The 27,767-nt window shown below is 33.3% G+C and overlaps 5 protein-coding genes across 12 annotated transcripts; 3 read left to right on the top strand and 2 right to left on the bottom strand.

Moving 5' to 3' along the window:
- Positions 1-667: 667 nt before the first annotated feature.
- On the top strand, positions 668-2,281 carry LOC141701736 (expansin-A2-like). Its single transcript, XM_074505381.1, has 3 exons — positions 668-1,001; positions 1,101-1,398; positions 1,523-2,281. The coding sequence occupies exons 1-3, from the start codon at positions 869-871 to the stop codon at positions 1,824-1,826; spliced, it is 735 nt and encodes a 244-aa protein (XP_074361482.1). The 5' UTR covers positions 668-868; the 3' UTR covers positions 1,827-2,281.
- Positions 2,282-6,508: 4,227 nt separating this feature from the next.
- LOC141701735 (chlorophyll a-b binding protein 4, chloroplastic-like) lies at positions 6,509-7,789 on the top strand. The gene is made up of 3 exons (XM_074505380.1): positions 6,509-6,766; positions 6,968-7,383; positions 7,473-7,789. Exons 1-3 carry the CDS (start codon positions 6,570-6,572, stop codon positions 7,604-7,606), a joined length of 747 nt encoding a protein of 248 aa, XP_074361481.1. The 5' UTR covers positions 6,509-6,569; the 3' UTR covers positions 7,607-7,789.
- LOC141701733 (uncharacterized) lies at positions 6,573-17,134 on the bottom strand. 8 transcript variants are annotated; one of them, XM_074505373.1, is made up of 7 exons: positions 16,826-17,134; positions 16,376-16,614; positions 16,029-16,177; positions 15,023-15,336; positions 14,405-14,494; positions 11,147-13,421; positions 6,573-10,973 (listed from the first exon to the last, which is right to left on the bottom strand). In XM_074505373.1, exons 1-4 carry the CDS (start codon positions 16,981-16,983, stop codon positions 15,124-15,126), a joined length of 759 nt encoding a protein of 252 aa, XP_074361474.1. In that variant the 5' UTR covers positions 16,984-17,134; the 3' UTR covers positions 6,573-10,973; positions 11,147-13,421; positions 14,405-14,494; positions 15,023-15,123. The 8 variants fall into 8 exon arrangements, with proteins under 8 accessions (XP_074361474.1, XP_074361473.1, XP_074361475.1 ...); XM_074505372.1 differs by having other exon boundaries at positions 6,573-12,553; positions 13,048-13,421; XM_074505374.1 differs by having other exon boundaries at positions 6,573-12,446; positions 13,048-13,421.
- A 2,318-nt stretch (positions 17,135-19,452) lies between these two features.
- LOC141701741 (putative calcium-binding protein CML46) lies at positions 19,453-23,783 on the bottom strand. Its single transcript, XM_074505384.1, has 2 exons — positions 23,684-23,783; positions 19,453-19,949 (listed from the first exon to the last, which is right to left on the bottom strand). The coding sequence occupies exons 1-2, from the start codon at positions 23,781-23,783 to the stop codon at positions 19,453-19,455; spliced, it is 597 nt and encodes a 198-aa protein (XP_074361485.1).
- A 1,680-nt stretch (positions 23,784-25,463) lies between these two features.
- On the top strand, positions 25,464-26,453 carry LOC141701740 (protein FAR1-RELATED SEQUENCE 5-like). The gene has a single exon (XM_074505383.1). It carries the CDS (start codon positions 25,464-25,466, stop codon positions 26,451-26,453), a length of 990 nt encoding a protein of 329 aa, XP_074361484.1.
- The last annotated feature ends 1,314 nt before the right edge of the window (positions 26,454-27,767 follow it).

Genomic DNA, 27,767 nt, shown 5'->3' with positions numbered 1-27,767 from the left:
TAATTATTTTAGTCTTGCACTGAGCGCTAAGCCGATGGTATGCCGATGGTGTTTACGAAAAGAGCCTTTCTATTTTAGGGACATAACCGACATATATTTTAACTTCTCAAAACCTGCTCTAAACTGGATAGGTTTGATTTACACTGACTATTATATGCCATCGTGATCCAATCATTTTTAAATCTCAGTCGAGCAAGAATCGATTTATTAATATCTTCTTAACTCATTGCGGATAGTCTTGATCATTTGTATTCTCTACAACACTCTATTGACTGACATAACTGATGTGATGTGTAAATAACCATTTTTCACTTGAGTTTTGTCATTAATTAGGTAGACACCATTAAAACCAAGCATAAAAATATAATCAGAATCATATAAACCATGAATGCTGTAAGCAAAATACATCTTACTAAAGAACCTCCTCCTCCTAAACATGCCTGTTTCAGTTTTTATTTATAGAAAGTAGACGAAACCGTCGGAGGATAAAAGCAAAAAATGAAGGCAAAACGAAGAATGAAATGGTAGGCTTGTACTGCCTAAACGTTTTACATGCAGAAAAAGTTAAGAAACAATGCGGCAGAGTTGCCTTCAAGTCCAAATTGCCTTCACCAGATCACATTATCAGTATTCACTTAGCTCACATAATTGTTACAGCAGTTCAATACTTTGTTTACAGTTTTATTATCCCCTCGAAACTTCCGTTTTCCCCTTACCCTCCTCTATATAATCTCCACTTTTCCTCTCCTTTCTCCATCACCACTTCACAACTCTTCTCTTCATCTCACCAAAAGTAATTATAATTATTAGTTACTCATACTTAATAGCAGTTGAAAAGATCTTTTACGGATCAGTAGAATTAAATAAAATGTCGTGCAGGCTTGTATTTACTCTAGGAGGCATTCTGTGTCTTCTTTCACTTGTTCACGGGTTCGATGACGGAAGCTGGATGCAAGGCCGTGCCACCTTTTATGGCGGTGATGATGCTTCGGGCACTATGGGTACGTATTACATTTGTGTAGTAATGTTCGTTTTTATGATTTGTGAATATAATCGACACTAGGTTAATTAATCAATATGTTTATTGCGCGCATTGGCAGGTGGATCTTGTGGTTATGGAAATTTGTTCAGCACAGGGTACGGGACGGATACTGCAGCTTTAAGCACTGTACTTTTCAAAGACGGGTACAGTTGTGGAGCTTGCTTTGAGCTCAAATGTATCAATGACCCGAGATGGTGCCAATCAGGGTCCATTATAGTCACCGCGACAAATTTTTGCCCTCCTAATGATCCTGGCAACTGGTGCGATCCTCCCCAACCTCATTTCGACCTTTCTGCTCCTGTCTTTAAAAAACTTGCAGACTCCACTGCTGGCGTCGTTCCTGTCTCTTACAGAAGGTATTTAATATAAAAAATTTGTTCTATAGAATTTTCATTTTCTAAATCAATTAAACATTCTTCTGAATATTGTAAGGTTTTAGGAGAACCGACAACCTAATGGTATTTATGTTTTCTTGATCAGGGTGTCTTGCGAGAAGAAAGGAGGAATAAGATTCACTATAAACGGACACTCATACTTCAATTTAGTACTGATAACAAATGTTGCAGGGGCGGGTGACGTGAAAGCTGTATCGATAAAAGGTTCAAAAACAGATTGGCTAGCCATGTCAAGGAATTGGGGACAGAACTGGCAGAGCTATACTCTGCTTGATGGGCAGAATCTGTCTTTTAGAGTCATGAGCAGCGATGGTCGCACTCTGCAGTGCGACAACGTTGCCCCTGAAGGCTGGTCTTTCGGCCAAACCTTCAGTGGTGGACAATTCTGAATCACTCAGCTCACCATGCCCTCTGCAGCCGTAGATAATTAGCCAATTATTCATGTCCGTCCTTACATTTCGTGGACTTGTCAAGTACAGAAAGTGAGAACTATAATCGGCTCGTATTAAGTGGCACAATAGTTTTCACTTGAGTACTAGTAATCTCGTTAAGTTCTTGTGTTGGCTGACCTAGAGATGATAAAAATGGGAGTGGTAAGAATATTATTAAACCACCCTGCCTGCCTGCCAGGCCGCCTGTACTTTGGGGGCAGCTAGGTGCTAGAGGAGTATGTTGGTGAAGATGGCTCGGGTGGGTTTTCTTGGGGTTCGGGATCAAGTCAACAAATTCTAGGTTGCTGGTGTTGAAGGATTGTTCTTATTTAGAGTAATGATGATCTTATTGTGTACTCTTTTATATTTGATAAATAAATGACAAAATAAAGCAGAGGGCCTTTGTTTTTATATCTTGCTATTTCAATACGTTCTTCTTCGTTCTTCTTCTTCTCTCTGTGAAAGGATAGAAACTTAGAATAATATAAAGATCTTACAAAATATCATTCTCTAATTTTAACATCTTAAGATTTTAGAGTCATATGATATGAGAGCATAGAGGTTTTCAGGTGAGGGGAAGTGTTAGAAGAATAAAAGATCCTGGAAGAAGTCATATCTGATTGAGATCATTACCATTTTTATACCACTTATTTTAACAATTATACTTTGCATCTCATGTAAGTTTGAACGTTGTATTTTGCACCCCTTCCGTTAATTTTTATCGTAACTGTTAAATATGTTAGGGATAAAAAAGTAATTTGGTCATGTCATATTGCACTTAATCATTAAAGTTCAACACATTTTTTATTTAAACCCGTGAATAATTTTTTTTACAATTCTGATCTTAAAAATATTTTAACCCATTTATTAAAAGTGAACCCTTTTATTTAATTTTTTAACCCTCCAAACAATATTTTTTGGAAAATCGTAAAAAACTAAAGTTCTAGTTAATTGAACGATTTTTCCGAAATGATAAGGCTCGTTATATTTGGAATTATAATGAATCGACAATTAAATAAAACAAACAACCAATTAAAAATTATAAAAAAAAAAACTTTTGAGTTTTTTTAATTCCTACGAGAACCGTTTAATTTTATTAATTATTTCAGGAATAGTAAAATTGTTAAAAAATCAGATATGATACGGAGTAAATATTTTATGAATATTACACTTGCTAACTTTTTGAAAGTTATTCGAATAGAATTTTGATAATTTGTTGTCTCTTAATATTATTTAAAAAAAATATAAAAGCTTTTTTATAATTTTTAGTTGGGTGTACGTTTTATTTAATTACCGATTTCTTATAATTTCAAATTTGATGAGTTCCATCATTTCGAATAAATCGTTCAATTATCTAGAATTTTTGTTTTTTTCGATTTTCCAAAAAATTAAATAAAAAGGTTCATTTTTTAATAAATGGGTTAAATGTTTAATTTTTATAGTTGAAGGTTAGAATTGTAAAAAAAATGTTCAGGGTTTAAATAAAAAATGTGTTGAACTTTAATGATCAAATTGCAATTAAACACGATCAAATTACTTCTTTACTCCTGACATATATATCATTAAAACAAAAACAAACAAAAATGGTGTAAAATGGGGGGCCTAAAATTGTACACGATACAAAATATCAAAATGTCAATTATCCAAATTAAAGAGATAAAAATATGTAATTTACTCCATAAAATAAAGATGATTGTGGTAAGCATGATCCTAGCTCTCAAACTCGTTTAACAAGAATCAACTCATTTAACTGGTTTATCTTCTTTCACCTTCTCAGCACGGCACAAGATTTTTAAGCAATTATAAATTCGGGACCAGAACATAGGAATGTTCGTAAGTTATATTGAATGAAGAAAAAGGTCATGTTAAAAGCATTTTCATACTAATTTGTTATATTTTTTCAGTGTATAAAATACTCTATGAATATCAACTAATGTATATAAAAAAAAATTATTTCTAGTTAGTAAGATTTCTAGTTAGTAAGAGCGTATTTATTTTAAATTATATTAGAGATATAAGAGAAAACTAATTACAATATAATTTTACAGCTTATTAATGATGAAATAGTGTTCAAATGTTACAATTTATAAGTACTTAGTACGTGGTACATTGTACAATTATATTCTATATAGAATTAGTAAAAGGAAGATATTTGGTTGCCTGACAAACTATTAAATTAAAAATAAAATTAATGATCAAGATTATTTGATATTTATTATAAAAATATTAGGAAAAATTAAACTAAAATTATTTTATTATGAAATAAACACCCGACACTAAATATATAAGGAGGCGTAATCTAATACCACTAAATACATTATCCGACACAATTATCTAATACTAAATAAACAGGAGACATAATCTAATACTCCATCTATCTTTGTTTACATGTTCAATTTATTTTTCTAGGAATCAAATTGACCATTTTTTTTACTTAACATTAAAAATTATTGATTAATTATTTTTCAAATCTCAAATTTATATTTTAAAATAGACTAAATGTACTTTCAAGTGATATATTTTTTATTATTTTTTCAATTATATTATAGGTATAAATTTCAGTTAAAATTTGGTCAAGTTGACCCTCAAAAAACTCAGAAGTCAAAATTGATATGTATTTATGGACGGACGGAGTACTAAACATTTAAACAAAGTAACATAATCTAAATAGACATAATTATAATGAAATCAATACACACTTTCAAGCTTACAATAATTTATTTGGTGAAATTATATGTAAATTCCGTGCATAGCACGGGCCTTAAGCTACTCCCTCAGTTTTTTTAGTAGTCGTTTAACTTTTCTGCACTCATTTTTAAGTATTTTGACCGGATAGTTAAAATTATAATTTTTAAAATTTTCTTTTCTTGAATAAAAATATTTAACTTAAACTTTTATTTACAAAATGAAAATTTTAAAAATAATATATCTTAAAATTTGTGCATAAAAGTCAAGCAAAATGAAACAGGGGAGGAATAAAGAAATAAAATCGTTGAAGCTACTCATCATACTTATCAAGGTACATTTTATTCTGAATTCAAATTTCATCAACTTCTCTCCCGGCTAGTTGAGTGCAGTGTTCTAAGAATCGGTGTAGGCGGCGTCTAGGCGCTAGGCGGGGGTAAAACGCCCCAACTCGGACCTAGACGGTGATTTAGGCGTATTTTCAAAAAATCTAGTCAAAATTGGGATTAGGCGGTCAAAAATCGGTTCTAGACGATATAGGCGGAAAATAATTAAATAAAATATTTTTTTTACCTTTTAATAATTTAATTCATTAATTTCATAATTTCACACAATATCATGTCAATTTCTAATATAAAGTATTGGTAATAAGTAACAAGTAATCAAATATATTTACTTTCTAACTTAAAATATAAAATTAACATATTATAATTAATTTAAAAGTGTGAATTAAAATATAGATAATATTGTAAACTCAATAATTAGTATATAACGCATGTCAAATGTGTAGATATTGTTTAGTATCATTTTAATTTCTTTTTTCAAACAAATATTTGACATATTAATTATTATATAATTATAAAAATTAAAAATAATATTTATATTCTTCCAATTAATGTTCCGATTAATCTCCGACTTGCGGATTAATCTCTCGAAGGTACCCTCACCACCCGACACGCCTAGCGATTTCTGGAACACATGTATGTTGTTAAATTTACCAAATTCATGTTATACAATACTAGCATAAATCCCGTGCGATGCACGGGTTTTCATTAATATTTTAAATTTTTATTTATCAAGTTATATTATATTTTTAAAATATTTATATAAATATATAGTGATTATAAATTTATAATAAAAATAATAGAATAACATGTGATCGTAATTTAGTAGAATAAATAGACTATTTCTAGTAGTTTAACAATTTAGTAGTTTAGCAGATATGTAACACTATTATTTATATCTTTTAATAATATGATAAGTTGTATTCGTAGTTTAGTATGATAAGTATACTATATTTAGTAGTATTTTAATAATTTAGTAGTTTATTAGATATATAACACTATTTATCTATTTTTGTAATAATCAAAATTAGGGAATTATCGTTGAACCAGAACGTTGAACCAAATTATCTCTATTTCGACTATTATAATATAGTATAGATTAGTTGCTTTATATGAATATCAACATAAATTAAATATTGGTATATTTATTGTACTATTATTTTAATTTTACAATATATTTTTATTACCCCAAAAACGTTATTCTGGTACACTAACTAGGTACTTATAATTTTATTAGGCCTGAAATAACTGGCCCAAGTCTCGATATATCATTTTCATCAGAATCATTCCGAGCCATCAATTTGGCATCTGCAAACACTGCGAATTTTAGATGGTTAAAGCAGCATCCAGCATGTCATATAATCATCCTACGTGTCAATACAGGTGGATCCTACAACCTTCTTACGACCAGTAAAAACAATGAAATATATATGAAGATCATATACAACAATAGCCAAGATAAGGATAAGGACCTTAACAAGATTGGCCAATCCAAAATCATAACATCAAATAACAACCACTGGTTTCCGAAAATCCAACTGTCTAATTTGTACATTGAACCAAAGCCACAAGTATGATTTGTAGATGAAGTACAAAATGGCACCAAGAACATACATTCAAAGTACCAGCACATTAGTCCATTCTCAACCTATATCTTAGTAAGAAAAGGAAAATGGCTGCAGTCACCACCCAAGCTTCCATAGCCGGTCTCAGGCCATGTGCCTCTAAGACGAGGTTCCTCACTGGATCGTCGGGTAAATTAAACCGCGAGGTATTGTTTAAACCAGTGGCTACAGCCTCATTCAAAGTTGAAGCCAAGAAAGGCCAATGGTTACCTGGCCTAGCTTCACCCGGTTATCTGGATGGCAGGTACTTTTATGGAAACAATTTTATTCTTTGGTACATTGTATATATATAGTGATGCATCAGCGTAAGAAAATGTTTCCATATGTGATTGTCGGTGATAGATTGTGACAAAACTACTCCCTCTGTTAAAGAGGTTGATTTTATTCGTTTTACTTTGAATAGTGTGTAAATAACTACTATAACTTACATCTGTTATTGATGCAGTCTCCCCGGTGACAATGGATTTGATCCTTTGGCACTAGCTGAGGACCCTGAGAACTTGAAATGGTTCGTTCAGGCAGAGCTTGTTAATGGAAGATGGGCTATGCTGGGTGTTGCTGGAATGCTACTACCTGAGGTGTTTACAAAGCTTGGTCTGATCAACGCTCCAGAATGGTTCGATGCTGGAAAATCTGAGTACTTTGCATCATCATCAACCCTATTCGTGATCGAGTTCATCTTGTTCCACTATGTTGAGATCAGGAGGTGGCAAGACATCAAGAACCCTGGAAGTGTAAATCAAGATCCCATCTTCAAGAGCTACAGTTTGCCACCAGGTGAAGTTGGTTACCCAGGAGGAATCTTTAACCCTCTGAATTTTGCGGCTACTGAAGGAGCTAAAGAGAAAGAGCTTGCCAATGGTAAGTCTTGTAAACTATAGTTTCTATCTACAAAATTTACTATGCATCCATAAAAATCAAAATTAACTTTTGTATTACAAAATTAACAGGAAGACTGGCAATGTTGGCATTCTTGGGGTTTGTAGTTCAACACAATGTGACTGGAAAAGGACCATTCGAGAACCTTGTTCAGCACCTATCTGACCCATGGCACAACACAATTGTTCAAACTTTCAGCGGTTGAAAATAGGTTACTTTATCCAGACAGGAGTCAATTTAAGAAAAAAGATCATGCTGCTTTGTTTTGTAAACCATGAATACATGATTTTGAGTAAGAATTTGCTTTTATTGTGTACCTTCAATTCAATGTACAGATGTAAGATTGCAATTTATTATTTACTCTAACAAGAAAACGCATTGAACACAATGAGCCTGTTTATCTACCAACTTATATAAATTACTTATAGCTTATAAGCTCGTAATGACTTATCTCGGAGGAGTGTTTGTCGATATAAGTTGAATTTACAACTTATACACTGATAAGTTGAATGTTACTAACAACGTACTTTTTCTCAATTTATTTTAATTTATTATTTTTTTAATAACTTCAGCTTTAAAAAAATTGGTCTAAACAATTTTTCTAATATAATAATCACGAATTAAGATAATTTTATTTAAAATTTATTAATTTTTGTTCAATTAAGTAAAAAAATTGTGACTTTTATCCAAACACTTATATAACTTATAAGCATTTATCTACTTATCACTTATAAGACGCTTATCATTTTAAATCATAAGATACTTAGTTTAAAAATTTTCTAAACGGGCACAATATTTTGCACAAAAAATGCAATATTCTCCCTTTCTACTCAAAAACTAGTATATAAACATAGGGGTTCGGTTTGTGGCAGCGGTTTGCCACAGACTGCATTTGTTTGCCACAGACTGCGTTTTTAACATACGGTTTTTTGGTCGTTGGATGAAGTCACGAACGGCTAGGATTTAAACAATAACGCTTACGGACCGCTGACATTGTCCACGGTACGGGCTAATTACAATTTTAGTCCTGGTACACGGACCGCGGACAATATCTGTAGTTGGTATATGTTTTGTTCAATTTTAACCACAACAGTTTCCTCGCAGCAAACGTTATACACACAAAACACAGCAGAGAGACCGAGAGCAAAGAGAAGAGAGGAGCCAACAATTCCAACCCCTTCTGATTATCAACTCTTCCTTCCTAATTACGGGTACTTAATCGATTTATTTTCTTTTTTTCCTTATCGGTTTGAATCCTTATTATTTTGTTGGATTATTTTCATGAATCTAGTATAGTTTTGTTTGATTAATTCCGGTTAAGTTCGATAATATGCGTCTTGGTTCATGAATTAATGTGTGTATGTATTTGTTTGATTTCTAGTTCGATAATATGTGTAAATTGAAAATTAGGATTTAGAATTTTGGTGATTTTAGGATTCTGAATTTGGGCTTATTATGTGTTTGAGTATGATATTTTTTTAATCTTGTAATTACACGTATGAATGAGCCAATATTGAAGTTGTGATCAATTGTGTTTTTTGGTAATTAAAATTAATTCGATATAATGGTATTTAATTGCAAATAAAAAAATTATAACATAGTGAATTATATTTTGTTGGAAATTATTATTATTTAATTCTTGTTTAATGTTGAATACGTGGTGATTGAATTTTGTTTACAATATTTTTAGGTATGACTAATTTTGATGATTTCGGGAATATGTTGTCGGGTCCGAATATGCTTACTTGGGATAATCGATATCACGTTAGTGAGGATGTTTGGGACGGTGTAGGGAGAGAGGAGTTGGATAGCTATTCTGTAAATAAATTGTTGAAGGATTGAAAGTTAAGAAGATCACAGAAGAATTTGTTACACATGCTCGGGTTTAAGATATTTGCAAACCCTTATATTGTCTTGGCTACTGATACCAAGTTGATATCCGCTTTGGTAGAGCGTTGGAGACCGGAGACCAATAATTTATTTACGAGACAAGGGGAGATGACTGTTACGTTAGAGGATGTGGGCTTCATTCTAGGGTAGCCTATTCAGAAGGATACATTGACATGTGGGGTGATAAAAAACAAGGCTAGGTATTTTGTTCATAATTGGTTTTAGGCATTGACCGAGGAGGATGTGGAGGAGGCTTTGTATCGGAATAATATCAAGCTATCTCGGTTGTTTGATAGATATGGTAGAGAGAAGCCCGAGAAGAATAATATGTTGGCTACAGTTATACAGACGAAGGCGTATTTGCTATTCATGATGGGTTGTATCCTCTTCCCTACGAACAACAGATCTTTTGTTCATGTTCGGTACATCCACCATCTGGTTAATATGCGGGAGATTTTTCTTACTATGATTGGGGTGCAGCTGTGTTAGTTCACTTATACAGGCAGGGGATCGGAGAATGTTGCGAAGAAGGGTAGTAAGACCATTGCTTGTTGTACGTGGTTGTTACAGGTTTGGGCTTACGAGAGATTTACTTACATTGGCGTATCTGTACGGGACCCCGGTCAGGAGGATTATCAGGTTGCTAAGGGATGTGCATATTCTACTCATCAGGGTATTACTAAGAAGCGCGGGAAGGGAGGTTCTCACCACAATTTACCATTTTATAGGGGTGAGTTTGATGGTGTTGCTGATGATGAGATGGTTTGGAGGCCATATGCTAGATTCGAGGAGTTTATGGACCGTGAGATGATATAGGCACAGGTAGTTGGGTGTGGAAGAGTTCCCCTCGTATGCTATGATGTGGTTGAGTGGCGACATCTGGACAGGGTTTACAGACAGTTTGGTGCTAGTTCCCAGATTCCACGAGCGCCAGTGAACATGATTGTTTACATGGGGCTAAAGAGGCAACATTTGCAAGAGATTGGCTTGTTCGGTGGTTCTTTGATATTAGCAGATGGGTCAGATTTTATTCAGATTTAGATGGACTTGTTGATAACTCAGTTGACATTGCTTCTAAGGCTGATTACAAGGCGTGGTATGCGGATATATCTCGTATGCGAATAGGGAAGCCGGATCCACACCCTCAGCAATAGTACAAGACAAAGGAGTTGTATGATGGCCTCGAGGGATATGAAGTTGTAAGTGTTTTACAAATTTTATATCACACGTTTTGCAAACACATTACCATATGAATTGCCTTCAGAATATATCTCAAAGCCCCATCCCGAATCAGAATATATCTCATTCCCAAAGCCCCATCCCGAATCAGAATATATCTCATTCTTCTTTGTCATGCTCAAACTCTTCGTGATACTCCACTTTTCTTCTTTCATCCTGCGGGATACCAGCTTCGCAGGTCTACTAGATGAGGCAATAGTCTGGGAAGGCTGAGACACATGCTAGGATGGCTATGTCATGTCAACGACATCCTGAGGAGGAATGGCTGCAATGTAAATGTCGTCAGTGGAAGGTGTAATGAAATCTGCTTTGATATTTTCAAATGCGGGAGCTTTACAGGCTGATCCTTTAATCTTCTTCATCAACCGTGTGAAATGTGTAAGGTTGGTACCAGAAATCCACCTAAACTCCTCAACAAACTCTGGAGGAACCCTAGCATACAACTGCTTCAACATATTAAGCCCGGCAACCATTTAAGAAAAAAAAACATACACTTTATCATTAGTTCCCCAAGGCTAATATTTCTTAAAGATGAAATACGTGTGAAGGCAATCCATATGGTAATGTGTTGTGCAAAATGTGTAATATAAAATATGAAAATTTGTAAAACACTTACAACTTCATATCCCTCGAGGCCATCATACAATTCCCTTGTCATGTACTGTTGTTGAGGGTGTGGATCTGGCTTCCCTATTCGCATACGAGATACATCCGCATACCACGACATGTATTCAGTCTCAATTATAATGTCAATTAAGTCATCAACAAGTCCATCTAAATCTGAACGGAATCTGGCCCGTCTACCAATATCAATGAACCACCGAACAAACCAACCCTCTCCCGCAAATCTTGCCTCCTTAGGCCCCTGTAAGCAATCATGTTCACTGGAGCTCATGGAATCTGGGGACTAGCCCCAAACTGTCTGCTCCCCTGTCCGGATACTGCAGCTCAACCACATCATAGCATACGAGTGGAACTCGACCACACCCAGCTATTTGTGCATGTATCATCTCACAGTCCATAACCTCCTCGAATCTAACATATGGCCTTCAAACCATCTAATCATCAGCAACACCATCTAACTCACCCCTATAAAATGGTAAATTGTGGTGAGAACCTCCCTTCCCGCGCATCTTAGTAATACCCTGATGAGTAGCATATGCACATCCCTCAGCAACCTGATTATCCTCCAGACCGGGGTCCCGTACAAGCACGCCAATGTGAGTAAATCTCTCGTAAGCCCAAACCTGTAACAACCACGTACAACAAGCAATGGTCTTACTACCTTTCTTCGCAGCATTCTCCAATCCCCTGCCTGTACAAGTGAACTAACACAGCTACACCCCAACCATAGTAAGAAATATCTCCCGCATATTAACCAGAGGGTGGATGTACCGATCATGAACAAAAGACCTGTTGTTCGTAGGGAAGAGGATACAACCCATCACGAATAGCAAATACGCCTTCATATGTACAACTGTGACCAACATATTATTCTTTTCGGGCTTCTCTCTATCATACCTATCAAACAACCAAGATAGCTTGATATTATTCTGATACAAAGCCTCCTCCACATTCTCCTCGGTCAAAGTCTCAAACCAATTATTAACAAAATACCGAGCCTTGTTTTCTATCACCCGACATGTCAATGCATCCCTCTGAATAGGCAACCCTAGAATGAAGCTCACATCATCCAACGTAACAGTCATCTTCCCCTGACTTGTAAAGAAAGTGTTGGTCTCCGTAATCCAACTCTCTACCAAAGTGGATATCAAATTAGTATCAGTAGCCAAAACAACACGAGGGTTTGCAAATATCCCAAACCCGAGCATGTGTAACAAATGCCTCTCTAGTCTTCTTAACTTCCAATCTTTCAACGACTTATTTCCGAAATAGCTATCCAACTCCTCTTTCTCCTACACCGTCCCAAACATCCTCACTAACATGATATCGATCATCCCAAACAATGTTATACACATTCGACCCAACAATATATTCCCGAAATCATCATAATTATTTATACCTTAAAATATTGTAAACAAAATTCAATGACCTTGTATTCAACATTAAACAAGAATTAAATAATAACAATAATTTCCAACAAAATATAATTCACTATGTTATAATTTTTTTTATTTGCAATTAAATACCATTACATCGAATTAACTTTTAATTACCAAAAAACACAATTTATCGTAACTTCAATATTGCCTCATGCATACGTGTAATTACAAGATTAAAAAATATCATTTTCTAACACATAATAAGCCCCAAATTCGGAACCCTAAAATCACCAAAATTCTAAACCGTAATTTTCAATTTACATATATTATCGAACTAGGAATCAAATAAATAATCAAACAAATATATACACGCATAGATTCATGAACTAAGATGCATATTATCGAATTTAACCGGAATTAATCAAACAAAACTATAGTAGATTCATGAAAATAATCCAACAATATAATAAGGATTTAAACCGATAAGGAAAAAGAATTTAAATCGATTACGTACCCGTAATTAGAAAGGGAGAGTTGATAATTGGAAGGGGTTGGAATTGGAATTGTTGGATCATCTCTTCTCTTTGCTCTCGGTCTCTCTATTGTGTTTTGTGTGTATAACGTTTGCTGCGAGGAAACTGTTATGGTTAGAAGTGAAAAAAACATGTTCGCGGTCCGCGTACGGGGGGTAAAATCGTAATTAGTCCGCACCGCGAACAATATCAGCGGTCCGTCAGCGCTGTTGTTTTAATCCTAGCCATTCGTGGCTTCATCAACGACCAAAAAACCATTTATTACAAACGTAGTATGTGGCAAACCGTTGCCATAGAGCGAACCCCATAAATGTAACATAGAGAGGTAACTTCGAGATGTAGCACATATCAAAGCCTGCAATTGAAACTAAAACTTTATGCAGGAAAATACAACTAATATAACATGCATGATCCTGTGCATGGTTTATAATTTCTAAAGACACTGCACCACCTAAAACATCACATTCTAGCAAAAAAGTTACCATCGATGCCCAAGAGTGTGTTTGTTCACAAGATGCAGAACCTAAAAAATATATATGATACAAATCGGTACAGTTGAGAACATATCATTTAGGGAAATGGTACCCTTTTGGTTTTGACTTTTCCAAATGGTATCATCCCTCTTTTTTGACTGACGAGTGGCACCCTTCCTATTTTGGTTTCATGTATATTACGTTACTCAAACGTTAATCCAACGTTAAAATATAAGGGTTCCACACATAGAAGTCAAGAAGAAAATAGTGGTATTAGTTTAAAAAGTTGTACTCAGTAAACACATTTTCTGAAATTTTGGACTGCTTTTGTTCAAATGTAATTTGATGAATGATGAATGATCTTTCTATATGTAAAATATTGTTATGGTTGTTGAAAGTGCAAAATTTTAGAATTTAAATGGGTAAAAAAGTTATTAACTTATGTTATTTACTTATATTTTAACATTTGACTAACGGGATAGCATGACAAAGACAAAACATAAAAAACAAGCGTATCACTCGTAAGTCAAAAAGAAGGAATGGCCTCAATTGGAAAAGTTAAAACCAAAAGGTTCCCCCATTAAAATTATCCCTATCATTTATCCTATAATAAATAATTTGGGCGATTACACTTCTTATTTCGAGAATAGAAACAAGATAAGAAGATGAAAAATATTCATTATGCTCTTTATTAGATTCAAGTCAACTTCCATTATCACAGGTTAACCAAGTCATTACAGAATATTCAACTAAGTCAACATTTTTTTCCTATAAGAACACGACAAGATCAGAGATCCAGAAATTAAATCTCTTCAAAGAAGCAGCAAATCCACCCTGGATAAATAGACAATAAAAGAAAACATACCCGCATAAGACACATCCAGCTCTTTGCAAGCAACCTATTATTTCGAACAGAAGGACGCTGGATATATGAAGCCAAAGCATATAAAGAATCCTAAAAGAAAACACTTAAATGACGACCAAGTAAAAATTATAAGCTGCACTTGAATAATATCAGAGATCAGTACACACACACACACATTTAATGCGTCTGTATGCTACATAAGAATGATTCTGCCTGTATATATGTAAAATTATAGTCATCTTTTTCACAATAATTGTTGGCGGTTGCTATGGAGAGCTTCTGACTTCAGAGCCAGGAAGAGGTGGAAGGTCAAACGAGTTTCAAGAGTGGGGTAAGCAAGGTATTTTCAAGACGTAAACTGCCCCATAGTTTGTATTTCTATTAACTATATTATTTGAAATTATAATAGTTACAACATAATCACAGGGAGCATTATATCTACAGTTCTACACAACTCTTACATGTAAGAAATTTCCAGTAATTTATCAAAAAAACAAACATTCAATAACTGTAATTTATAAAAATATCAAGGATTGTGCCAAAAAACATCAGCTGCACACAAAACGTAGTGTCTATTACAGCAGTTTTAAATCATTCAAATCAGAATGAAAAAATTACCTTGTGTTGTGAAACAAAGAAAGTAATTTTCAATGCCACTCTCTGTATGTCTCCGGCTTAGCTACCCAGCTCTACAATGCTAATTATAAAAGAGTAACTTGTCATCCTAATTCAGCTTCCTCCAGTTCCCACTCTGTCAGTAGTTTTGAGGAATGAACAAATTTTGTATGTGGAGCAGACTCGACTCCGACTGCTTCCATGTCTATGGTTTCAATAGAAAACTCCCCTTCAAGTGCATGAACAGTTCTTGTGATGAAATTTGTCCTTGACATATATTCCTTCATGCAACATATAAAATCCAAATGATTCCTGGCCTGGACATCAATTGAAGTGCACCCAATTAGGGAAAAACTTTCAAGGTAACGTTCATTGCAAAACAATAATAACATAATTTTCACTGCAGAACTACAATAGCACCCCTGTAACAAAAGAGCCTACACAAATGCAAGTGACCAGCATATGCCCTTACAATTTTCAGGTCCTGACCAGAATATTCTCTCAGATCGCTGACAAGGTTTTCATCCATTAAAAATAAGGTGGATTCACAAAGAATAAAGTAAGGCAGCAGGGATGAATTGATTATTATGGTAGATGCTAATCATACTGCCAGTAAATACTTATAACTTGGAACTTTTGACAGGAACAATAAAAAATATGCCCAGGTTAATGTTTGTTCATAGCCTAGTGGCAAGGTTCTTTTCCCCTCATACATTGAAAAATATTAAACATGCCCAAACAAGATATTATGCCCTCAAAAGTCCGACATAAATTTGAGAGAAATTGGACTCATTCTGCAAGAAATATAAGCCCTTAAGGTTCATTTTACTGCAAGTGCAATGAACTTAAAATGTATTTTAATATGATCAGTTAAATGTGCCCTGCGTTCCATTAGTCTACAGATAGTATGACATCTCAATTTTCAACAAGTGACAGAACATTTAGATACTGAAGGTGTTGAATGTAATTGGTCTACCAGATTGTAAAAGCCAAGGGATTGCAAACATACTAGCCTATATTCAGGAGCCCGTTTCGGAATCTTGAGATAAGCCATGTTCTTGATATCATAGTCCCACAAAAACGATGTATGATGGATCCAACGATTTTTGGTGATAGATTGAGCATTCCCACCAAACTTGCGGTTGCCAAAAACATAATCTACATCATGCAAATAAAAACAAATAGTAAACAAGAGTCATAAGACGCTGAATTGTAATCAATTAATCACAACTACAAATATTGCTGAGATAAACTAGAATTACTAGAACCTTTTCCAATCAATTATTTAATTCTTAGTGAATACGAGAAATTAAATTCTATGTTAATAACAGACAATATATAGTAAAATGTACGCACCGTTCTCACGGAGAACAAAATCACCAACACCCTGAAACACTTTACTGTACAATAAGCTACTCCAGGACATGATAGGTCGAGGATATGGTTGAACTTCCGGAACATCATCCTTATTGCATATAAAGGTGACAAATATCGTACCAGTATCAACAATCACAGTACCACCACCACTAAATCTTCTGATCACAGGAACTTTATCTCTTAAAACAGAATTAATTTCAACAAGTTCTGCAGGTTTCCTAAGCATAAACAATCATATTAATATCATTAACTTCTTAATTAATAAACACATTCTTAATTCCAACAAGCATATACTTCACTTAGTTTCTAATTAACAATATTTAAACACATTTATATTTAAACTTAATAAATGGATATTCGATAAGTAAATAAACTCGATAAATAAAACATTGAAACATGAATAAAATTATCGGGTTACGAAGTTAATACCCGGAAATGCCCATAACAATGGAGGGGAGAATAGTGCCGTCATTAATAATACACCAATTATGAGGGGAAGTACGAAGCAAACGCTCCTCTAAATGTAGTTGCTGGAGAATTGGAACTCCTCTGAGCTTTATAAGATTCATCAAAGGAAGCGCCGTCATTGTTATGTAGTTGTTGACGGCGGCGGAAAAACAATTGGTCGCCGGAGATCCAGCCAATATAAAATAATTGTTATTGTTATGTATAAATTTGTGCCCAATTGTGTTTTTCTTCTGGGTTCAGCTTTGGGTTGTGGGACTGTCAAGTCAAGTGTCAACATAACCCGAGCTTAAAAATGAGGAATTTAATTGGTGACTTATATGTGTTGTTTTTTCTTATGAAATAGAGTTTAACTAGATTAGTTCCTGGCATATAACGGTTATCTCATAATTATTTTTTAATAAAATTATTTTAGAAATAGTTTAATTCAAATATGTATTAATATTAAATTTATTATAAATACTCTTTCTGTTTTCTTTTATATATCGTTTAATTTTCTTGCACACAATTTTAAATATTTTGACCGCATAAATAAAATAATATTTTTAAAAATTTTCTTTTTCTAAATTAAAGTTTTAGTTACATATTTTTATTCACAAAAAGAAAATTTAAAAATTATCATTCTAACTATGCGGTCAAAACACTTAGAAGTGTGTGCATAAAAGTCAAAAGTCATATAATAAAAAACAGTGGGAGTAATAATAATTAATGAAATAAAACTTAAAAATAGTAGCACACAAAATACAAATATTGATTATCAACATTCTATTAAATTTAAAATATAAAAATAAATTGATGAATATTTATATAAATAAAATAAATTTTTATGAAGATAAAATTAGAGGATTAAAGAGAAATATTGTAAATTATAAATTTGAAAATGTAAAAGTGAGGAGGAAAGGAAATACTAGAAATGAATAAGAGAGGAATTAGTAGAGTTAATAAAAGAGAGAGAGGGAGAGAGATTTTGAAAGTAAATTAAATGAGTAAAGAATTATTAGTGGAAGAAAAGTGAGGAGGAATGGAAATAGTATCTTGAAAAAGAGAGATAATTAGTGGAGTTAATAAATGATAGAGAGAGAGAGATTTTGAAAGTAAATTAAATGAATAAAAAATTATTAGTGGAAGATGACATCATTAAATTGATGAGAGTTTGACACCTATAATTTGATAATTTGATGATGTGATTAAAGGAGAGTTTGACACATTAGCGGACATGATTTGAGCCATACTTTGTTTTAGTATATTGCATATGTGTGTTTGTTTATAAACATTTTTTTTTGTTTATTGAATATATTTACTTCTTGAAATTGAGGAAAATATCTCTAAAATTAACTTTAGAAAAATTATCTGAAATGATTATGATTTTACATATAAAAGTTGAATGGCATTTTTATTATAATAGATATAATTCATGTAGCCTTATGTATTGAAAACTCATTTAAATTTAGATAATTATCTAAAATTAATTTGAGGAACCTTAAGATCTATAAAAATTAAATAAGAATTTTTTATTACACAACATATTTATAAATATGTATATGTTTGTACTAAGAAAATATGAATAATATCATGTTTTTCTTTAAGCATTAGTCGTCAGTTAATTGTAAAAATATCATCAATTTTTAAAAATTGTTTCCAAAATACGTTTTCTTATTTTAGTTTGTAAGAATGTTATTTTTCCATATATTTTTTTACAAAAGTTCGGTTTTTTCTGCAACTTCATAAAATTATATACAAAATTTGAGGGTATGACCAAAAAGAATATGAAATGCAATTAAAAAGCATAGATGCAAGTAGGCTTATCTAGTTGATTTTGGTTGAATCGTATTTTTTAAAATATTTTTAAAATAAGTAAAATCGCAAAAAAAAATTTAGGAAAAGTTGTGTTTTTGGTGATTTCTCTTAATTCTAACAGTTATTATTTTATTTTTTTATTTTGTTATAGTTTTAATTTGGTCGGAGGTTGTGTAAGCATTAAATTTTGGGGGACAACCCCCGAAATTAGGTTATCAACTTTTATCTGTAGAACAAAATTAGCCCTGGTACGAAGAGACTGTTGGAAATGTCTTGCAGTGAAAATTAAGAATGATCGAGATGAAGCACGGTTTACTAGCCCTTCTATGTTTCTCACGAAACATGATATAAAGTCATTTCTACTAAAGCCTTTAGAACTACAGCCATCTTTATTTCAGGAAAAAATATATATAATGATTCTTGTTTTTGGCTTTATGTTCTACTGCTATATGTACAGGCTTTTATTAGAAAACAATGAATCAATATCCTTACATATTCTGATATTCATGTGATCATAAACACACACATGACATGCACGCATATACTATATACCCATATGATCACATCTAATACTATACGCAGTTAGCAGTGTGTCATGTACTTGTATTACTTTGTGCATTTTATTTGTGCAGGCTGCACTTATTGCCGAAAATATTACAAGCAACGAGTTTGCTCATAAATTTTAGCTTATAGTGAAGGGGTGAAGCGTTTCTTATGTACAGATCAACCGTTGTAGTGCAGGTAACCGGCCCTTATATAGAGAAGACGAAACCGAATAAGAAGTGCAGATGATATTAACAAAAGCTGTCCTCAACAAGCTTGCAGAACTCCAAGAAATCAATTAGTCCATCTCCATTCCGATCATAAATTGAAATCATCCTCTGACATTCCGTCCTGGAAAATTCTCTCAAACCCAACCTCTTGAGGACGCTATCTAACTCCGCCTCGTCTATAAAACCATCATGATTCTCATCAAACAGAACAAAAGCTTGCTGGACTTCCCCTAGGCTTGGCTCATCTACATTGAACATATTTGCAATTTCATTATAACTAAATTTGTCTTTCTTCTCACAACTTGGATTGCAAGACAGTCCTAATCTTTTCATTACCATCTCCACTTCTTCTCTCAACATCCATTTTGTGTTTCTGTAATCTTGATCGTCGCCATTAGATTGAGCACTCGCGATTAAAGGTTTTTTCACATTCGGGCTCTGTGCAGAACATTTTTGTGTGACAAAGAAGAACTCTAGTGCTGGACGAACTATAGATGAATAGATATCATCATATAGTTCTATTAAACAACATAGCAACATAAACAATACGCTAAAGCTTACAAGTGAAGTGAGGCTAGCTGACTTAATTCCCATAAAGATTATCCCCCCTACTGAAATTGGATTACTCATGTTTATTAAAAGCTAGTTTGAGATCGACAAAGTCTAATATAGACAAAGAAAACTGAGAGCTGCAAAAAAGTGATTAAGTTGTTAAATGAGTACACTCTATGTAAATGTTAGTGCTTATGTGAGAAGTGCAGATTAATGGCATTGCATTCTAGCATTTATATATACTATAGGTGGTCTGGCAATTATCTGAAATTTCTTGTAGGGGTACATTAGATAAGCTGGCTTTTGTGAACATCATTCGAAGTTTGAGGAAATTGCATAGCAAATCGGCAGTAGTTGATATTGAAGCTTTCGTCCAGGACAAGCACGCATGATGCCAAAAGTCTACTCTTTTTTTCTGAAAACTGCACATTATCAATATTTTTTCTTGTTTACGAAGCGAAGGAGAAGTCTACAGTCTCTGTTTTTTATGATGGAATTCTTACTCTTATTAGATTCGGATACTACAAAAATCTTCTGTCTGTAATCTACTCAGAATATTTAGAAGTGAACACACTCTTTTCTTCTTCTTCTTTTTTTTCTCGAAAAAAAAGCTTATGCTTAGGTTGCAGAAACTCGGGCACTCAACCTCTCTAGCTATGAAGAGTCTGTATTTCAAATATAATTAACAAAAAGAAATAATTACATATTTGGTTTTTTAATGAATAAACAAATAAAACCAATGAACTAGAATCCAATCAGGGAAATTGGAATGGGGACAGGTTGAAGAACTTTCCTGGTAATTTCTTGCATGTGGTCACTTGTACATTTCATTATAAGCTCATACGTCAAATGTCTACAAGTTTCTTTGCGGCCCTGCCCAAAATTATTCTCCTTTCTCACTTAATTTTATTGAACATGTTCAGCTAGTACTTGTAACTCCTTTGTAATCGTAACTTTCAATTTAATAAACAACACAAAAGTGTTGCTATCATTACGTGAACATGCTGCACAATTACTAGGAAATTTCAGGATGTAGGACGAAGTCAATAAGCTTTTATCAGATTCCTTGTCATCATTGTGTCATTTTTTAGCAAGCAATGGGATCAGTGTGCACTCCGTGTATAGCATAGAATTATTCAACACTGCGCCTCATTCTATTGTCATCCCTGGCTCATTCTGCTTCATTGGCGAGCTATTAGATTATGTCTTGGTAACTAAGGAACATCGATATGCCTAGAGCCATCTGGACCGAGCTAATCTGTCCATATGATCACATTACAATTCTTTGATTTGTTCTTATTTACTCTGCAGTGAGTGTTAAAGATAAGGACTTATTGGGGACTTAATGACAGAAAGATGCAAATATGTAAAAGCAAATCTAGTCTAGCAGTATGTGTGTTTTATGTTAGCTTAATAGTTTCCCGATTTTGTAATTTGAAGAAAATGTTGTGCTGGTGGAATTGTTAACTCTGAACAGATGCACTTAAAATGTTCTGAAATTTCTGGGAAAAGTCTAGTTGATCTTTAGTTAAGATTTTTCTATTTTTAAGAAGTTTGGACATGTTATCGGTCAATATATCTGCGCACTGCTAGACTGTAGTGCTAAGTAACCAGATTTCATTTCCATGCTGTATTTGTCTAAGTTGTCTTTATATATCTAAAGCATCTGATTCTCAAAATCAGAAGAAACATAGCAGGAACTGATTGCCCAAAGAACCTTATCACCTTTTTCCCCCAAACTAGAATTAACTGAGTCGACGAAACAATAACGTTTGGGTATGAAATTCCTCATTTGCATGTTATATCTTAGGTCATGAAATTTCTAAGCATTACTAGAACAATAGAAGAATAATTTATATTGTGCTAATTTGATCCAAGTAGACAGGAGTATGTGTTCTGAGTTAACTTTCTCATCACTAAAACTAAGCTATTCAATCATTCCCAGTATTCTATAACTTAGTTTATTCTTCAAATTCGAAATGTTGTAATAATACAAAATTATTTTTCAGATTTTCTTAATTTCATGAACTATTACTCTGGTTGTATAGTATTTAGTCATATTTTTAGAACACTGTATAGAATAACTAATTTTACTCAAATTCTAGGCAGACCAGTGGACAAACAAGTAATTGAGAATGTCTTTCTACATATATTTGAAACACATGTCTTTCAAAGGCTTAGTCTATAATGAGTGCCTGTATACTGCTATGATCTCTCCTTATGTAGTTTGTATGTTATTGGATATAAATTAATCCATAGCAGTTTTGGAACTCCGGCATGGGACAATTATCACCTTAGCTATTACTATTGCAAGTTGCAATCTCCGAATTTGCTTAATTATGTGTATCCGATGAAATTTTCTTGATGATATATATATATGTGGGTTTTGATCACAAGCCCGGTGGTTGTAGTAACCACCTTCCGCATTAAGGCATTGCGGCAGTACTATCAGCAATGTTTTATTGCACCAAGCGCAATGAAACAATGTTGCAGGTACTGCCGCATTATTTCATTGCAACAGTACTGCCGCAATTTTTTCATTACAACCCCGCAATGAAACAATGAAACAGTGATTTAATTTCTTAAATAACAAAAAATCATATTATAATGAATTAATTTGTTTCCGATAATAACGGAGTTAAAAAATATATAATTAATTTTAAAAACCACTTGTTCTATATTTACTAATTTTATTACTACTTCCCATTTATATTATCAATTGTATAATGAGTTAAGAATTTAAAATTAAATTAGATATATAATCGGAAAAATAATTAAAATATTACTTTTAATAAAAAACATAAAAAAACCGCAGATGATAACTGAAATGTATGAATATAGTATTGCTATGATTGTTTATTGATCGAAAGGTGTCGTCTTCCCCCAGGTACCAGATCTAATCCTCCACGAAAAGTAAGAAAGTCTGAATGACGACACATTTCGATCAATAAACAATCATACTTGTTTGTCTTAAACTTTTTTGAGTGAATTCTAATAAATTATTTTAATTTAAATTTTAAATATTTCAAAATTATGTATAATAACACATTTGTACTGTATAATGAAGTTATACTGAATTAAAAAAAATCTATACAATTTCTCCATTTAAAAAAATAAGAATAAAATGGTATAAAAAATCCCCCCCCGCGCGCAATGTGTCAATGCGGGAGGTGTTAACCACAGCCACAACATATTTAAAACACACGTCGGCGGGTGGTTGAAGAGCCACCTGCCACATTATGTCATTGCTACTCCCTCAATGAAACAATGCAGCAGGTGGCCGAATTATTTTTAAATATTTTGTTACCAAGAAATTTTTAACATTTTAGGGGCTAAGATGTTTTATATTTTTTTATAGGTAAAGAAAATTCGATAAAATTTCATTTTTTTTTCACATTTTCAATTTTTAGCATTATATTTGTTTACTATAAATTAAAAATTGATAAATTGAATTGGACAAGTACAAAAAAAAACATTAAATAATTTATTTCATACAAATATAAATGGAGTACATTCAAATATTTTTTTAAACAAAATACATAATAACTTAAATATTTTATTCCGACGAGAATGATCAAGCTTTAACGGTGTTGGAAGAACCGCCTTTATCACCCTTATCGTCGTCCTTCTTTCTCTTCAACTTTTCCGCCTTCGCCTCATTTTCCTTTTTTTTTCTTGCACTCAAGCGTCATTTGAATACGGCGGAGAGCAATTGCCATGTCTTCTTCTCCTTCGGGCCCGTCGTAAGCCACACCATCGATAATTATCTTGTTATTGTCCAAATCATAGTAGAAAAACATTTTTCGGAAAATAGAGAAGATAATGTTGAAGAGAAAATATAGAATGAAAATAGAGAAGAGAATGTTGAAAAGAAATGAGATTACAAGAGCTATTTATAGGCTGAAAATCTGAATTTTAAAATCCAAAATTAAATTTAGGCACAGAAAAAAATATTGCGGAAGCTGAGGGGTGGGACTGTTGACTGCTCTGCCGCAATGACACAATGCGGCAGGAACAACTGCAGCATTGCTTCAAAGCGGCAAGCCTTTCTGCAACAATAAGCCAATGCGGTGGGTCGGTCAAACATTTGTCCAGTCAATTTTTATTAATATTGGCACAAAAATTGATATTGATTTAATATTTGCACAAAAATTAAGTTTGAATTCACAAAAAAGTATAAAATTAATAATATAAATTTTATTATTAAAATTGATAATTTGATTTTTTAACTAAAATAACTCATATGATAATTTTTAAAAACATGAAACTCCCAAAATTTCGTAATAATAAAAATTCAAAAATACTATTCGAAAAAAAATTAAAAATAACTTTTTCACGCAAAAAATATTTAAATTTAATCAGAGTCCTTCCGTATTGACTCATTGTTGGAGTCTGCAATGTGTGATTGCGGGATGAACTCTGTCTTAATGGCTCCAAAAGCTGGTTGGTGGTTATATTTAATGGGTCACTCCAGCAATGTTTCATTGTTGGAATATTTCATTGCTGGAGACAATTTGTTTGATTCAACATTTACTTTCTTATTCCTCATTTTACAATTTACTTTCAACAATTTCAATTTTTTTAGTTATTGATTCATCAAAGGTGATCTCAAAATATTAGTTTTCGATTGTTGATGACTTCTTTTTTATTTAAAGCTTGTAGTTCTTCTAGTGAAAATGATAATTATGATTATTATGCCCCCGTTAGACGAAACCCCGTAGCTCGTCGTAAGTTATTTGTTGATGAAGATATTGTAAATCTTGATAGTGATGATAATATGAATAATGTTGGTGGTGATAATATTGATGTTGATAATGTTAGTGGTCATAATGTTGATTTTGATAATGTTGGTGGTGATAATGTTGGCGGTCATAATGTTGATGATAACGTTAGTGGTGATAATTTTGACGGTGAAAATGTTGATGACGTAAAAGATGAGAAAAATGTTGAGAAAAAGAATCATGGATTTAAGAATAGTAACGATGTTGTGCCTTATGTTGGCAAGATTTTCGATACACTGGATGATGCGGAAGCCTTTTATAGGAATTATGGTCGAAAAGAGGGATTCGAGATAATAATTAGGAATACTAATAAGCGCAAAAATACAAATGAACCATCATACCGTTTGTTTATTTGTCGAAAAGGTGGAAGGGTAGGAGCGTCGCCGTTGGATTTTGGTAAAGGAAAATGAGTTAGGGAGGTAATTCCAAGAACGAATTGTGGTGCTCGAATGTGTGTAGTTCACAAAGTGAAGATGGACAAATGGCAAATTAGTTCGGTGGATTTAGAACACAATCATAAATTGGTGTCGCCAGAAAAAGTTCAATTTTTTCAAAGATCACTCAACATAGATCCTATGACGCGATCATTGATTGAGTTGTTTAACAAATCGGGAATTGAGACGAGCAAAGTAATGAAGTTTCTTAGCGAGACAAAGGAGGGTGTTGAAAATTTTGGTTTTTCTAATCAAGACGTAGGTAATGTCATACGTGATATTCGGCGCCGAGTGTTTGATTCGGGTGATGCGGAGTGCGGATTACTTTTGCTACGAGAACTACAAGAAAATAGTTTTGGTAATTTCTTTTAATCGGGTGGATGTAGATGATGAGAATCGTGTACGGGGTTTGGTGTGGGTTGATCCTCGGTCCATGAACGCGTACAAGAATTTTGGTGATGTGGTTACATTCGATTCAACTTACCAGACGAATAGGTATTGTATGCCTTTCATACCTATTACGGGCGTAAACCACCATTATCAAAATATACTATTTGGATTTGCACTTGTAAGGGATGAGACGGAGGCATCGTATAAGTGGGTTTTGAGGACATGGTTGGAAGCCGTCAACAATAAACCGTCTCGAACAATTATTACTGATCAAGACATTGCATTGGGAAATGCCATTGCCGAGGTCATGCCTATGCCACAAACAAAGCATACATATTGTACATGGCATATAAGTAGTAAGTTTCCCGAGAAGTTGTCTTATTTGTACATAAATTATCCGGGGTTCAAGACAGAGTTTAATGCATGTGTGTACAAGTCGTTGACACCTACAGAATTTGAAGGTAGATGGGAGCAATTAGTCGAAAAGTACGATCTTGAGGATCATGCTTGGTTAAATGACATGTATGCTATTAGAACTCAATGGATTGGTGCTTACACGAAGCAACATTTTTCCGCCGGTATGACTACAACTTCAAGAAGCGAGTCTATAAATTCTTTTTTTGATGAATATGTGCAATCATCTACCGGTTTGAAGAAATTCATTGAGAACTCCCAAAAGGCTTTGGAGATACAATATCTGAAGAAGGTTAAAGCCGATTATGACAGCGAACAATTGGAAAGGAGATTAGTTTTGCACTCATCCTTGGAAATGCATGCATCCGAAATCTACACGAAAGAAATGTTCAAACGTTTTCAAAAGGAGCTTATGAAAAGGAGCTTATATGTCGAAACTGTATTTGGTTGAGAAGGCTACTCTGTCGGAGAATTGCAGAAGAAAATATCGAGTGACGGTTTTCATGTACGAAAAAATTGAATGCTCGTGTAAGAAGTTTGAACATTCCGGGATGATTTACAAACACATAATCCGTTATCTTGACAAAAAACAAAAAATCAAGATACCGGAAAGTCTCATTATGGGTAGGTGTACAATGAACGGCAACAGAATTGCGGGCCTCTTCCATATGCTCCTCCCGCTATTGGTAATGATGGTGCGTCACAACCATTAAGGTATGGTGCATTGTGCAAATCTTTTCAAGATTTAGCTGCTTCCGGTAGTTGTTCTGTTTCACGGTATAAATACTTAATGAGTGTGATTGATAGAGAGAAGAGATACTTGAAAGATGCTTTTGCGTACACTTTAGAAATAATTCTCTCTCTTGATTTAATTTTCAAAAATTAAATTCTTAATTAATAATATTAAGAACCTTTTTCTTAATTAATTTATAATCAATTAAATATCATTTAATCAATTATTAAATTTGCCAATTAATTAATTATTTCATAAATAAATAATTATCAGCCATTATTAATTAATTCCTCCACCATTAAATCATTCTCTTTTATGGTGTGACCCTGTAGTTTCAATATTAAGCCGGTAGTAGAAATAAATAATAATAAAACTATTTTATCATTATTTATATAAATTCTCTAATTCATTAAATATGATTAATTAATTAATCATGTTTATTCTACATCGTGAGGGATACTTCTCAGCATATCGCGACTATCCGGATAATACGAATTCACTGCTTAGAATACCAAGAACCTATTCAGTGAGTAGTTACCATACAATTAATTCCTTCTACCCTGCAATGTCACGATTAAATACAAGGCATGGAACTTGTGTCAAGCCTATCTTATTTAATCACTTGCTTTCCCATTCACTATGCTTAGTTCTATTTAATGTAAATTAGAAACTCGTTTCTAATTTCATTCACTCTGGCCAGAGATTCCTGAACTAACATAAATGGATCTGCATTGAACATTTTCTTCCTACACTGGAAGGGGTAGATCCTTTATTGATTATACACTATCTTCGTGTACAAATTCCTATACCCAGTAGAGCCCTTATAATTGTCCCTTGAGACTAAGAACTAAACCAAAGCATAGTTCAGTGTACACAAGATGACTATGATGACCTCAAGTCTAAGAATACTTGTATAACTATCACTATGTGAACAACTGCTGACACGTGAGTGAACTCCATCAGTTGTTCAGCTGTGTGAGTAATGTTCAGTGAACTTATTCTATAATAAACACCTACATACTAGCTATAGTG

Source organism: Apium graveolens, unplaced genomic scaffold, assembly GCF_009905375.1.
Source record: "Apium graveolens cultivar Ventura unplaced genomic scaffold, ASM990537v1 ctg4317, whole genome shotgun sequence".
Lineage (NCBI taxonomy): Eukaryota > Viridiplantae > Streptophyta > Magnoliopsida > Apiales > Apiaceae > Apium > Apium graveolens.
The sequence above is the reverse complement of the archived record's forward strand: the minus strand, read 5'-3'. Positions and strand labels throughout refer to the sequence as shown.

Excerpts from the sequence above, each read along its gene's own strand:
- LOC141701736 (XM_074505381.1), top strand. The coding sequence starts at position 869 with ATGTCGTGCAGGCTTGTATTTACTCTAGGAGGCATTCTGTGTCTTCTT. Across the intron at positions 1,002-1,100 it reads TGATGCTTCGGGCACTATGG|GTGGATCTTGTGGTTATGGA; the intron begins GTACGTATTACA and ends GCGCATTGGCAG. Across the intron at positions 1,399-1,522 it reads GTTCCTGTCTCTTACAGAAG|GGTGTCTTGCGAGAAGAAAG; the intron begins GTATTTAATATA and ends TTTCTTGATCAG.
- LOC141701735 (XM_074505380.1), top strand. The coding sequence starts at position 6,570 with ATGGCTGCAGTCACCACCCAAGCTTCCATAGCCGGTCTCAGGCCATGT. Across the intron at positions 6,767-6,967 it reads CCCGGTTATCTGGATGGCAG|TCTCCCCGGTGACAATGGAT; the intron begins GTACTTTTATGG and ends TTATTGATGCAG. Across the intron at positions 7,384-7,472 it reads AGAGAAAGAGCTTGCCAATG|GAAGACTGGCAATGTTGGCA; the intron begins GTAAGTCTTGTA and ends CAAAATTAACAG.
- LOC141701733 (XM_074505371.1), bottom strand. The coding sequence starts at position 16,983 with ATGACGGCGCTTCCTTTGATGAATCTTATAAAGCTCAGAGGAGTTCCA. Across the intron at positions 16,178-16,375 it reads TTTTGTTCTCCGTGAGAACG|ATTATGTTTTTGGCAACCGC; the intron begins GTGCGTACATTT and ends TGCATGATGTAG. Across the intron at positions 15,337-16,028 it reads GGGCTCCTGAATATAGGCTA|GCCAGGAATCATTTGGATTT; the intron begins GTATGTTTGCAA and ends ATTGATGTCCAG.
- LOC141701741 (XM_074505384.1), bottom strand. The coding sequence starts at position 23,783 with ATGTTTTTCTACTATGATTTGGACAATAACAAGATAATTATCGATGGT. Across the intron at positions 19,950-23,683 it reads CATGGCAATTGCTCTCCGCC|AACTATATGATGATATCTAT; the intron begins GTATTCAAATGA and ends GTTGTTTAATAG.
- LOC141701740 (XM_074505383.1), top strand. The coding sequence starts at position 25,464 with ATGTCATACGTGATATTCGGCGCCGAGTGTTTGATTCGGGTGATGCGG.